Below are 15143 nucleotides of genomic sequence, written 5' to 3'. Positions count from 1 at the left end.
GTGTGATGCATGGTGGGAGCGGCAGCACTGTGTGTATTTTCTGTAGCCTAATGGCCTTCGATAAGGGCATTTCTCTCTCTTTCTTTTCTCCTTTTGGACCCCATCAGAGACAGGGTTTCGGCCTGCACTCTGTATTCTTTATCAAAAAACGGTCCATTTGATTCTCAACTGCTTGGGGGGGCTAAACCGGGGCTATTCAAAATTCTGACGGGGCTTTAGCCCCCCCTAGCCCCGGTGTAGCGCCGTCACTGATTTTCAACATAGGCATACATAAAGTCTGGGGACAACTTATTAATTATTGCAGGTTTGCATATAGAGTTCAGTGTTTGTATTTCCTCTCTGATTTGATTAATAATTAGGAATACAGTTTTGAATCCAAAATATGTAATTCATGTGATGTGATCTGCTGTTTTGACATACGTGTGGTTTGGGGGAAAAACATTAATTAGCCAACACAACCTAAGAGTTTTGTCATTTAAAGAGAGATGCCTACTTCAGCTACGTGTTAACTGAAATTATTAAAATACAGATTTAACTGATGTTATTTATCATTCACATAATGAATGCAACATGCTCACATTAGAGGCTTTTTAACTCAATTCAAAACGCATTCAGTTTAATACACCTATTTGTTTAATGCACGGATGTTTTGAAATGTGAGGTTTTTCATCCGTTGCTATGGTTATCACTGTCAATAACCTCAATTTCATGAGTGACCGTGGTGGTTGGGCCAAGAACATGCAGGACAGGTAGTGAGCAGAATAGACGTTTATTTCTTCCAACAACAACACAAAAAAAGAACAAAAATAATAATATATAGGGGAAGAAAGAAAGTTTCATATCCAAACAAAGTCCATACAAAAACCAAAAGATAACTGAAATAATTGAAACTGATATAAAAAATGTTACACAGGCCTACAATAATATATCTAACGTAAAAAAAACAAAAGAAAAACAAAAAGGGTCACCAGCCTATGATGTTGATATGGCAGAACAGCATTGACTAAAGGCCCATTCAAACCAAGAATATATATATATATATATATATATATATATAACTATATTAGCATCCACACCAACAGATGATATTGTTCTGTTTATTCAACGTGCGCTTCAATCTTGTCATCTCTTTAAAGCAGAGTGGATTCTGAATGGCTCTCAATGTTTTTATAGGTCATCAGCTGAAAAAAGTGATTCCTATGATATTGTTTCTCTGTAACATTGGTCACGTATTTCAAACTTCGTTTACCCCAAAATAAAGAATGAAAAAGAGCTTTGCTGTATGTTGGGGCCTTTAGGGAGGACTTTATGAATGTCCTTGAATGACCCAGCCAGAGCCCAGACTTGAACCCTGTGGACAAACCTGAAAATTGCTGTTAACAGTCCACATCCAAACTGACAGATCTTGAAAGGATCTAAAGAAACAAATGGCAGATAATCTGTAAATCCAGCGGTATGAAACAAACACAAAAAAGACTTGGCTGCAGAAAGGTGCTTCAACAAAGTTAAGGATCTGAATACTTATTAGTCCGGGCAAAGTAACTCATTTTGGAGTCAAAAATAGAACTGCAACTGTAAAATAATTTTTTTCAGCTTAGATCATTTCTATGAGGTGTCCAGAACAACATACTAAAAGTCCTAAGAAATCCTAGTTGAGGAAATATGTTAAAGGGTTAGTTCACCCAAAAATGAAAATTCTGTCATTAATTACTTACCCTCATGTCCTTCGACACCCGTAAGACCTCCGTTCATCTTCGGAACAGAAATGAAGATATTTTAGTTGAAATCTGATGGCTCTGAAAGGCTTCCATTGGCACAATGGCACGGTTCACTCTCAAGACCCTTAAAAGGTACTAAAGACGTCGTTACAAAGTCCATCTCACTACAGTGGTTCTAAAATAACTTTATGAATCGGCGACAATAGTTTTTGTGCGCAAAAAAACCCTAAATAACGACTTGTATAGTGATGACGATTTCAAAACAAGGCATCATGAAGCTTCGAAGCGTTATGAATCAGTGAGTCGAATCATGATTCGGATCGCGTGTCAAACCGCCAAACTGCTGAAATTTGGCGATTCAAACCGCTGATTCGACTCGCTGATTCATAACGCTTCGAAGCTTCATGATGCCTTGTTTTGAAATCGTCATCACTATGTAAGTAGTTATTTAGGGTTTTTTTGCGCACAAAAACTATTATCGCCGATTCATAGTTATTTTAGAACTACTGTAGTGAGATGGACTTTGTAACGACATCTTTAGTACCTTTTAAGGGTCTTGAGAGTGAACCGTGCCATTGTGCCAATGGAGGCCTTTCAGAGCCATCAGATTTCAACTAAAATATCTTCATTTCTGTGCCGAAGATGAACGGAGGTCTTACGGGTGTCGAACGACATGAGGGTAAGTAATTAATGACAGAATTTTCATTTTTGGGTGAACTAACCCTTTAAATTCTCATCAATCCGACATGTGCGCTAGTAAGGCCAGACAACAATAGACCCCAATGGGGCTATTTTTTTCCTTTACTCCTATCAAAGGAAGACTTTATACAATGAAAGTATCCATGAGAATAAATTTTTTTTGTATTACAAGTTTCTTTGACAATGAATGTGAATATGCAAATGAGCTATAGACTAATCGAATAAAGGCTACCCAAAATATACCCGCATAGGCTTAATTTTTTCCTTTACTTCTACCACAATAAAACTTTACACAATGAAAGTCTACATGAAAAGTATAACATTTTGTATTAGAAGTTTCTTTGAAAATGAATTTTAATATGCAAATTAGCAATATACTAATCGAATATGCCCAAAATACACCCTAATGGGCTTTTTTTTCCCTTTACTCCTATCACAATGAAAGTATACATACATGAAAAGTAAAATTTTTGTTTTCCAAGTTTCTTGGAAAAATCTATTTTAAATATGCAAATGAGCTCAACACTATGCCTAATTGACTTAATGCCAAGAAGCCATAAAGTCACAAGTAAAACAATTCTTGCCGATGTCCTCTGGAAATCTATTGAGCAGCAGCAAAGACAACCCAGCAGTGATGTCCAGCATGTCCTTGATGGGGGTGCATTACTACATCGTCTACCATGGCCACAAGGGTCCACTTATGACAGTGTGTGTGAAATGTATGTCAGATATGTCACACAGAAATATGGTACTTACATAGTCTTTGATGGCTACAAAGAAGAACCAACAATAAAAGACACCACTCAACTGCGTCGAACAGGTATTACTCCCGGTGTGACTGTACACTTCTCTGGTGACATGATCATCCAATCCAAAAAGGACCAGTTCCTTAACAATAAGGAAAACAAACAACGGTTCTTGGCTTATCTCAGTGATAAACTAGAGAGGGCTGGGTGTATCACAGACCATGCAAGGCACGATGCAGATGTCCTCATTGTCCAAACTGCCATTGCCAGAACAAAAGACACAGTCTTATAAGGTGATGACACAGACTTGTTAGTAATCTTGTTGCATCATGCTGATCTGAATGCACAGGAGCTGTCTCTGGCACCAGAACCAAAGAAAGCAACAAAAACAAGACGGATATGGTGCATAAAGCAGGCGAAGGAGTTACTTGGTCCCAAGGTGTGTGATAATCTCCTCTTTATCCAAGCCATTTTAGGCTGTGATTCTACGTCTCGTCTATTTGGCATAGGAAAGGGAATGGCACTGAAAAAAGTAAAGAATGACACTAACTTTCTCGAACAAGCTAAGGTGTTCAGCCAGTCACTGGAAAATATGGGAAAAGGCATCATCATTGCAGCAGGTGAAAAAGCTCTATGCTCACTGTATGGGGGGGGGGGAAAGATGAATCACTGGATATGCTGAGATACAGGCGATTCTGTGATAAAGTAACTCAGAACTCATCTCAAGTGGAACCTCAAACTCTCCCTCCGACGTCAACAGCTGCAAAGTTCCATAGTCTTCTGTCTTTTACCAAATGATGGAGTGGAAAGGGGAAAGTGAACATATGGACCCAAAAGAATGGGGGTGGCATGTTTTGGATGGGAGATTTATGCCAAAAATGACCGATCAGCCTGCGGCACCACCAGAAATACTGGATGTAATCCGCTGTAGTTGCAAGAAAGACTGCAGCACAAAGAGATGCAAATGCAAAAAACATGGACTCCCTTGCACTAACATTTGCGGAGAATGTCGTGGTACTAGCTGCACAAACTCACAGTTGCCTGATTTATCAGATGAATATGACCCAGAGGGGAAGAACTAACAAATCAGAAACTGATATAGTGGGGGGTGCCAGAACCAAGAGCCACAGAGAAGGGGTTGAAGATCCAGGCTGGATTAAAAAAAAATTAAAAGTAAAATTAAAATAAAAAAACCCTCCCCTGTTGTTGCTACACTCAAAAAAAATATTTATGATGCGGTTCACTTTATTTAAGCAATTCATCTTGATTTAACACCATTATATTAGGTTTCTGGTTCAAATGTAATTGATTCATGTTAAACTGACTTTGTAAAACCATTACTCTTTGACATAACTTGATGTTTTCATTTTGAAATAACATCAAGTAATCAAGTGTCAATCAAGTAACCCAAAGAAATAAGACTTTCATTTCCCATCATGCTTTGCAAAGGGGCTGAATTCGGAGAGTAAATGTTTAAATAAAGTGCAATTTGATGCATTTTTAACAAGATGAGAAAATTGAGATATTTTTTATTGCTTAATGTTTTGTTATGTTGGTATTTAAAAGTTTGTGTTATGATAGTGTTTTTGGAGGTTACCATTGTGGTGAAGTGTAGAGCATGTGCTTGGGGTGAGGACCTACTAATAACTATTAAAGTTGTTTTAATAATACAAATCTACTCTGGGCATGCCATGGATGTAACAAAACCATCTTCTGGCTAGCCAATCAAATCTTGTAAAAGGTTTTGTAAATGCACTCAAAAACTATTCTTTGAACTAATGTAATTAAATCATGGAAAGGATTTCCATGTGATTAAGGGCGTTTTCACACCTGAAAGTCCGCACCAAGGTCCGAACCAAAGTTCATGTTTTGATACTTTTTATATATTCGGTTAGTTTTGGTTTGGTTTCACATTGCAATTATGTGAGCGGACTAAAGAACTTTACATGACGCACTTGCGTCCACTCGTCATCATCTGTGTGGGCGGCATCTGGACATTGATTGGTTTGTAAACGGACGTGCGTCTGACGTCAGCGTCTTTGACAAGTTGAACGAACGGACGCATATCATCGTTGCCACTATTGAACAGTGCGCATTGCTTGACTATTTTTTTATTCGTTACGTTTAAAAGTGGACATTTCAAGCTTTATATACACATATTTCTCATGTTTGTGAGGCAAGTAGCCTGCTGAGTTTCGGTTTATTTGAGACCCGCTCCAGTTCATGTGTAAAGCATGTGATCGCTCCCGTGATTATTGTCTGCTATAGACTATTTGCTTCTTATTTATTAAATCCAGGCAATTATCTGATTAAACGTTGATTACAATTAAGATACAATTTATACAAAACGAAATTCCCATTAAAGAAATGCTTTCTAAGCAAAATCATACAAAATTTCGTTCAAAATTATTTCTGACTTTCTGTCTACTGACATATTGCGCATATTTTCACTTTTCATAATCAATGTAGCCTAGATTGAATTTAAAAATAACGTTATAATATTTAAACATAAACAGGAACTTCCTATAAATGGTCTGAAAGTCCGAACCATACAGAAAATGCTTTCACACTAGAAACGAACCGAACCTTTGTTCAGTTTGATCCGGACCGAGACTACCTCTTTTCGTCGGACCAAATATCGTCCGTTTGGTCCGGATCGTGGTACGGGGGAGGTTTCACACCTGCAATTTTGATTCGGACCAAACTGAAAAGTCAGAAAATCCGGACCAAACAAGGTAGGTGTGAAAACGCCCTAAATGGCTTTCAGCATTAAGCACTTTTGTTAGGCTAACTTAAATAAATTAGCTGGTCCAAAACATTGCAAATGAGTTGGGCTGACACTATTAAATTAGGCTGTGCCTAACCATAGTAAATAAGTTGAATCAACCTTAATAAATTAAGTTGACTCAACGTAAGTACATTAAATTGGAATAACATAATTGCATAATGCTGAAATAAAGCAAGTTTATCATGTGGAAATACTTTCCATGATTTTTTTTTATGTTCATTCAAAGAGTAATTTTTTTGAGTGTACCTTGTCGTGGTGGGGAGGCTTGTGTGCCTCCGTGACCCTGAAGACTATACCAGCGGGGGTTATACCCCTGGCAGGTAATACCAAGCCAGGCAGTTTTCAGGTTAGAGGCCTGTCTAAAAGCAGCATATTGGCAGTAGGATGATTGGATGAAGATTGGGCCTACTATGCAGTTCTGCCTACTATGCAAATTAGGACATATTCAATAAGTGTGGAGCTCATGTGCGTATTCAAAGTCATTTAAAAAGAAATTTGTAATACAAAAAAAGTTACTTTTCATGTATACGTTTACTGTGTAAAGTTTTATTGTGGTAGGAGTAAAGGAAAAAATAAGCCTATTAGGGTGTATTTTGGGCATATTCGATTAGTTTATAGCTCATTTGCATAATAAAATTCATTTTCAAAGAAACTTGTAAAACAAACTTTCATTGTGTAAAGTTTCATTTTGATAGGAGTAAAGGAAAAAATAGCCCCATTGGGGTCTATTGTTGCCTGGCCTTACTGGCGCACATATCGGATTGACTCTTTGATTGGATTGACTATCATATTGAGAATTTAACATATTTCCTCAACTAGGATTTCTTAGGACTTTTAGTATGTTATGCATTTTAGCATAAGGTAAACAAAATGGCAAAAAGGAAAGGGGTCTGAATACTATCAGAATGCCATGCAGATACACTATTATACTGAATCAAATAATATGAGGGACAACTCTATAAAATGGAAATTATAGGACGTGAAGCTTGGATTTCACACGGATACATATTTTCTGGTGCCATTTTAAATTGCTGAGCCATTTAAAACGCTTTCGACAATAAGAACAAGAATAGGGTCTCACAACTGCGTGACTTTTCATGTGTATCTTTAAGTGTGATGGCAAAATAAATGTTTTTTTACACTGATCACAATTAAATCGCCTTCCTCCAGATTGAATATGCAGGTAATTTCTTAAAATGCTCCTTTTCGTAAACCTTCTCTCATATTGTAATTTCTTTCCAGAATGAGTTTGTAAATGAGATTTCAGGTCTCTTTGATATGTGAAACTCTTCTCACACTGAGGACACTTGTAAGGCTTCTCTCCAGTGTGAAGCCTCATGTGAACCTCAAGGTTTCCTTTAATCGTAAAACACTTTCCACACTGAGGGCAGGTGTAAGGCTTCTCTCCAGTGTGAACTCTCATGTGAATCTTAAGGTTTCCTTTAAGTGTGAAACTCTTTCCACAGTGATCGCACATGAAAGGCTTCTCGCCGATGTGAATTGTTACATGATTCTTAAGATGTTTCCTGTCTGTGAAACTCCTTCCACACTGATGACATTTAAAACAGTTCTCTCTTGAGTGAATCTTCATGTGCTCATTAAGAATTACTGTAAATCTGAAACTCTTTCCACACTGACTGCATACAAACGGCTTTTCTCCAGTGTGAATTCTCATGTGGGCAGTAAGGGTTGGTCTATGTGTAAAGCTCTTCCCACATTGAGGGCATGTGAAAGGCTTCTCTCCAGTGTGAATTCTCCTGTGGGCAGTAAGGGTTGGTTTATGTTTAAAACTCTTCCCACATTGAGGGCATGTGAAAGGCTTCTCTCCAGTGTGACTTCTCATGTGGCTTTTAAGGCTTCCTTTTTGAGTGAAACACTTTCCACACTGTTGGCAGGTGAATGGGTTCTCTCCAGTGTGAATTCTCATGTGGACTTTAAGGCTTCCTTTTTGTGTGAAACTCTTTCCACAATGTTGGCAGGTGAATTGACTCTCTCTAGTGTGAATTTTCATATGGAATTTCAGGTTTCCTTTTTGAGTAAAACTTTTTCCACACTGTTGGCAGCTGAAAGGCTTCTCTCCAGTGTGAACTCTAATGTGGCTTTTAAGGCTTTCATTTTGAGTGAAGCTCTTTCCACATTGTTGGCAGGTGAAATTACTTCTAGCTCCTGTCTTTTGAGCTTTTTTTCGTGACAAAGTCTTTTCAGTCTGAGAGCAACTAAAAGATTTTTCTCCAGTTATGAAATCATGTTTCTCATACTGATTTTTATCTTCCTTTTCATTTAGTTCTTGATTCTCTTCTTCCAGTGCCATCAGATCTAAGGTGAAAAAGACATAACCCCAGTTTAATGACAAAAAGCAACAAACATAACATTTAGACATGTAAAACATAAAGAAAACATATATGCTAGATTCTAGGCCTATTCCACACGGGCATGGGTATTTTTATAAAGTTTTTCCCTCCATTTAAAAAAAGAAAAATCACGTCCAAATGAAAACGCAAAACACGTTATGAAGCGCTGTCAAGAGTATGCCAAACCAGCAAGTGGCAATATAACCCTAACCGTAAAGCCATGTTGGCCAGAAGGCTTCGAAAGTTTTTATTGCCGATTCCGGTTCTGACGCAACAAGCCAAAATCTCCAGTTTCACTGTCCACTTGACCACTGAAGGGTCAAGGGTCAAGCCAAACATCACTTGTCTCTTCATCAGACACATATCCTTCAAGAATGATTTTATGTTCAATATTAAAATAAGAATTAATGATAATCAAGTTATAACAGTGTCCTACATTTGATAAATCAGTTCTCTATATTCAAGGAGTGATTTAGGATATTGTAGTGTTTTAGTTGCTCTGTGCTTTTGAATCCAGACTTTGATATACTTTTCTTTCTTACTAAATAGAATAAATTCACTTCTGAACTAGAGTTAGTATCAGCATGTTTTGGAGAAGTGCTTTGTTGATAGTTAGTTAAGATGCTCCCGACCTTGATGGAAACTGTTATTCTGTGAAGCTTTGTGTGTGCGTCTCATGATTCTGTGCAGATCCAGTATTGGAGATGGTCCTTTCGGCAGACGATTCTAGACTTGGAGGCGTCTTTTCTATGACCTCCGAGGTCGCTAGGGACTAATCTGGGCCTGGGCGACATCAAGTCTACGCATTTTTAGTGCTATATGCTCCTATCTGTCTACGTGTGGAAAGTTGCTTACATTGCATGTTGTTAGAACGAATCAGAATCATTCCACATGGCAGTAATGACGTGTCTAGACCTTGAAAACCGTATAACTGTTCAGAAAATTGTATGTACGTTAGACGGAGGCGGGGAGACTGTTAGAGGGAGTGCGGCCTACGAACTCCTCTTGAGCTGGCTTCTGCTGATGAAACTGCAAACTATTCTTCAGTAAAATTTTCTTTAATTAATCTGACTCCTGGTCTTCATTTTTCACTACTGGTCCTGGGTCCTAAGCTGTTACCCCAACAGTTTATGGTGGAGGATTTGGCGAGCAATCATTCCTTGGTACACCTCTGGCAAACAAGTAGATAAGGTAGAATATTTTTATTATTAGACTTGTCTGACTGGAAGAGACTGGGTTAGGGGAACGGGAGAGCTTTATTTCAATGGGAAATAGGGAATAATTATACTAAGGATTGTGTTTCGGCTACTCTGAGTAAGTCGAGAGCTTTTTGAGAAACACACAAGGGGTATAAGAAGTCACTCCAGTAGGCCAATAATTTGGAAACGGGGTGCAACGTAGGCATGCTTAAAGGGGAGAGAGCTGATTAAGGGCTAAGGTAAGGATACCACTCCTAAAAGGGGCATGCGGCACTGGACAAAGGGGGCCAGTGCATCACCGCAAACCTTCTCCGTCTCTTCCAACTCAGATAGGGGATCCCCGAATTTAGGACAATAGACAGTTAGGGATTAAGTTATTAGTTAAACAAAATAAAAATAGATTCAGGGTTGTTTGCCAGGGATGCATCAGGAACGATCCCGAGTAAAATGTAAGGTATGACCCAAATTGGAATGGACCAGTAAGTAACTTTTTCGTATAAGTGTACTTTGCAGTTTCATCACGCAGAAGCCACAGCTGTGTTGGTTAAAGATCGCCGCCTCCATCTCTGCTGGTATAATTTCAGGTGAGTATGAACTTTGACTAAAATGATGGCTAACAATTTGAGTGACATGATCAGTCCAGATAAAGATTTTGAGACGAAAGACAGCAAACGCTGTAAGCAGCGCTGCTCTGAAGCCCTGACGTCAAAGAAATTTGAAAGAATTATCAAGTAAATGGGCAGCAAAGGTTTTAATTCTAATTTGAAAAGTTAATCAGAAACTTGACTGGCTAAAAGCTAAAAGACTGGAAATTTTTTTGATTCCTAACTGTTTATGAGATAAATTGGCAGGAAATCACTGAAACTTATGTAGGATTTGGTCTGTGTAGTCTGAGTAAAAGGACTTGAAGTTGTTTTTGAAAAAAAAAAAGAAGGAAAAAACAGATATAGTCACGGACACGGAGGGATTTTAAACAGAGGTACACAGATTGAAAATAAGGAAATAAGTAATAAGTTCATATATTGACGTCTTAAGGAATTCCTTTTAAAGGAAAGATCCATGATCATTTTAAAATAAATTATGAGGTTAACAATTAATGGCAGTAACTATATAATTAGAGACATAGAGGGTTTAAATGATAAAAATGTTAAAATGATTCGTAAAAAATTCTGATAACGTTTATTTGACTGGATGTTGGTAAAAACACCGTAGGAGAATGGGTGTTAGAAGCTAAAAACCCTAGAAGCTGATGTTTTGGTTTCAAGAGATAAGCTCATGCAGAGCTGTAATAAAACAATTCGCTTATCTGAATCTGCCCCACCATGTCATTTCTGGTGCTGGGGCTAAAATTGGAAGAGTAACTCAGACTCAATTTAGATGTTTGAAGTTAAATTTATTGTTTGGGCAAAAGACAAATATAAAATTATGGTTACTTGGAACCGTCAATTCTGGCAAAAGATAGAGTTAAAAGGAAAATATCTGTCGCTTATTTGAAAACAATTTTAATTTCTAGCCAGGTCTTACGCTGAGATAGTGTGAAGTCTGATGTTTATTGGAAGATAAATGCAATCTCTAGCCAAGTCTTATGCTGTGTTAGAGTGACAAGTTAAAAGTTTATGAAAATGCAGTACCAGTACTGAATGCATAGAAGTCTCTCTCTATTTCAAAACCAGCTCAAGGCTGATATCTGAGCCTGTGCCACAAATGATAGAAGATATTGATGAGTAAAAGCACATGGCATCACTTGAAAATAATAAGACATGTTTTAGGGAAAACAGTGTTTAAAAAGGTATGAGATGAATTTCACATTGAAGTTAAAGTCTTAGAAGACTGTTAAAAAGGTTAGAGAGAGAGAGAGAGAGAGAGAGAGAGAGAGAGAGAGAGAGAGAGAGAGAGAGAGAGAGAGAGAGAGAGAGAGAGAGACTGCTTGTGGAAGCAGGGATGGTGCAATTTGTTATCGCCCTGCTAAAGCTGAAACAAAACAAAGAAATTATATCAGAACCAAAACAATCCAGCTGACTTTTGTAGAGACAAATTAATAATGAGCAGATGCAAAAACTGAGTTTAAATAATAATTTGAGTAAACACTAAAAGTAAAATTTGCGAATGAACAATTCATGTTTAATGTGTGTGTGGGTGTGACTGCTCTTTATGTTTTGTATGTGTTGTATGTGTTCCTAGAACTGTTCTGTCCTAATTGGGTGTCATTAACCTCTGGACTGAGTATTTGACCATTACAGATGGGTTAAGGTAAACGACAACCTTTAGAGAAACTGATAATTTTGAAGGAATCTGGTGAAAAGATGATCCAGAACACGGGACGAGCTTTAAATGGATTGTTATCCAGCTCTGTCTGTTATGACGACTTTTGTCATTTATGATGTTGATTTGAATTACTCTCTGGATTAGTTAAAGTGGAATTGTAAAGTTAAAGATTGCCATCCATCATGGGTTAAAACCATTGTCTAAATTCAACTGAGGGCTTAAATTTAAATAATGTCAATTGATTCAAAATGGTAAGCGTAAATGTTATAGACTTGACGGCAGAGACAAAGTGACACATTGGCTGAAGTCACTATCTAAATTATCCAGAGACTCCCTCAAAATTCTGAAAGGCCGGAGGGCGACCAAAGAGATAACTTCTAAAAATGAAAAGTTTTAGTTTTACTTTATTTTAATTGTTTTTTTTTTTTTTTATGATATTTTGATTTATATAGAGAACCACAATTAATGTTAAAGAAGCAAGTGACTTTAAGTCTTTCTGTGTGACTGGGATGAGATAAGAGGAATATAATATTTTGGTTTCTGCAGAGCAGTAGAGATAAGAAACAATAATGATCATATTGTGTGGCATCTTCAGATTGATAGAGGAATAATGAATTTAGGAACACCGGTAAAGAGTTAATATAGTTATAAATGAGTGATATTGATGAACAAATCATTCTAAAACAGTTTTAAGAAAATTGATGATGACTTATAGTCCAAATTTAAAGTAATATGGGAGATTATGAAATCTGTAAGTTCTTGGTAAAGTTATGACACGTAAGTGGCAAGATAAGGCTAGTGAGGATTTGATGAAGTATCACTACCAAGTGACATGAATTAAGAGGTTTAATATTTTGGTCATTTGGAGCTTACACCTGAAGAGTTTTAATGAACAAGACATTGAGAATAAACGAAAATTAAAAAAGGGTACTTTAAAGAAAACCCTGATGAATGATTTTGAATGTTTTACTAATAACATGGTGATTAATAATTTGGTATTTAGTATGATTAAGCATAATGTCAACAAGATAAAGATGAGTGAACAAGCTTATTGAATGGAATACGAATTGATAATTAAGTCATTTTGATGAAAAGGTTTTAACATTAACGATTTTCTTTTTATGGATAAGTCCATCAACAGTTATGTGGGCTATGAGGGGAGAACATGGGTCTGTTGGGAAAAGTAAATTTAGCAAAAGGGTTCTTGAGTAAAAATTAGGAACAAGTTTATGTTTTAAGTGGAAATAATGAGATGGATGATGTGAATGTTTTCTTTTATTTTCTATTCCTTTGAGGTGGTGCATGCTATATGAGACTGAATGCAATTGGATGGACTATTATGTTGTTTATTTTTATTTATTTACTTTTTATTTTTATTTCAGGCCACTATTGAGTTTTATACCTGAAAAGGTCTGTTTTGAAAAAGTAATTACAATCCTATTTTTAATTGGAAATTAGGAACCAGCCTAAATTGGTAGACCATTAATAACCCCACTTTGGCCTCAGTAGAAACTTAAAGGGTGGGTTCTAGAATCCACTGCCTCTCCAATATAACTGTATATATATCTTAATTAAATTTATAATCAAAGACTCAGTCAATATTTATCTTTCTATATTATTATCATGAATTGAATGATCCTCCCTAGGTATGATTTTGTTTCTTCCTTTATATTTTCTAAAGTTTGTATTTGCTCTCTGAGTGGTGACTGAGGGTCTGTCCTAGGCGTGTGTGATGTCTCACGAGAACACTCGTATCAGGAAAACTGTGTGATCAGGAACTATTATTAACCTGTCTCCATGTTTTTTACTAATTTGAAATCAGACCCGGGGCTCTGCTGACTCTTGAATGCACTTTCCAAAAGGTTCCAGAGAATATCGGATCCTGTTGAGGGTCAAAGATCTTAAACGATGACCAATGAGCATGAGGTGATTCCCCGATGACGGGTAAGCTCGCCTTTTGGCCAGCGGAGGACAACCTAAGCCAATGGGGGTCACCGCCATTGGGGCACCTCCAAGAAGGGGGGTGTTTTTATGTGAGGTGTGTATGAGAGGTGAGGCAGATGTCTGTGAGGCCAGCAGCATCACTGTGGGGAGGGGAAGCTGTGTTTCGTAGGGGCCAAGGTCAAGACTGGACACGGCAGCCCCTGCCCTAATATTGGCCCCTCTATACCGCTCACCAAATACCGCATAATTGAGAGCCAGGAAACACCTTAAAGATTGGCATTCAAGGGTCAGCTGAGATCATTCTGGTCACTTTAACCTTGCAAATTTCAGTCATGTGTTCAGATTTTAGAGGCATCACACACACCTCTAACTTGATGGGAATGCAGCAACAGAGATTGCTCATTTAGCCCGGCTTCCAGAGATTAAATATGGATTTGCCTTTCATTTTATTTTATTTTATTTTATTCTATATTTCCTTTTACTGAAACCCTAAATAATTGTATGAATACTATTGTACTATATTGTCTGTTCCCCTCTCAATGAGAGAAAGCACGCTATCAGTATGTTGATCAGGAGTTTTGAGTTAAGAAGAACATTGGGGCCCTGTTTGTGAGTGGAAGGGGTAAAAGAGCCTCAAAACGGGGACTGGTCTTTTTAGTGGCCAGCATGTCCGTGATGAGGTGAAGAGACAATTGTGACCCTAAAGGGAAACATGCGTCACCACTTGACCTTCCGTAGTGACCTCACTTGTAGACCAGACGTGGCGGTATGGGACCCCCACATATGGTCTAAAAGGGGGGAATGAAGGGTCAAGGGTCAAGCCAAACATCACTTGTCTCTTCATCAGACACATATCCTTCAAGAATGATTTTATGTTCAATATTAAAATAAGAATTAATGATAATCAAGTTATAACAGTGTCCTACATTTGATAAATCAGTTCTCTATATTCAAGGAGTGATTTAGGATATTGTAGTGTTTTAGTTGCTCTGTGCTTTTGAATCCAGACTTTGATATACTTTTCTTTCTTACTAAATAGAATAAATTCACTTCTGAACTAGAGTTAGTATCAGCATGTTTTGGAGAAGTGCTTTGTTGATAGTTAGTTAAGATGCTCCCGACCTTGATGGAAACTGTTATTCTGTGAAGCTTTGTGTGTGCGTCTCATGATTCTGTGCAGATCCAGTATTGGAGATGGTCCTTTCGGCAGACGATTCTAGACTTGGAGGCGTCTTTTCTATGACCTCCGAGGTCGCTAGGGACTAATCTGGGCCTGGGCGACATCAAGTCTACGCATTTTTAGTGATATATGCTCCTATCTGTCTACGTGTGGAAAGTTGCTTACATTGCATGTTGTTAGAACGAATCAGAATCATTCCACATGGCAGTAATGACGTGTCTAGACCTTGAAAACCGTATAACTGTTCAAAAAA

The 15143-nt window shown here is 37.6% G+C and overlaps 1 protein-coding gene across 1 annotated transcript in view; it reads right to left on the bottom strand.

The window, feature by feature from the left end:
* The window catches only part of LOC307126292 (uncharacterized protein), a gene marked incomplete at its 3' end in the record, with an annotated part of 35270 nt that overhangs the window by 9413 nt on the left and 10714 nt on the right, over positions 1–15143 (bottom strand). Inside the window, exon 3 of the mRNA XM_079816756.1 lies at positions 7033–8267. Within this exon, the coding sequence (XP_079672882.1) occupies positions 7033–8267 (1235 nt within the window). The remainder of the gene's footprint in view (positions 1–7032; positions 8268–15143) is intronic.

This window comes from Gobio gobio (genome assembly GCF_949357685.1).
Source record: "Gobio gobio genome assembly, chromosome: 5".
Lineage (NCBI taxonomy): Eukaryota > Metazoa > Chordata > Actinopteri > Cypriniformes > Gobionidae > Gobio > Gobio gobio.
This window is presented reverse-complemented; position numbering and strand designations above follow the sequence as displayed.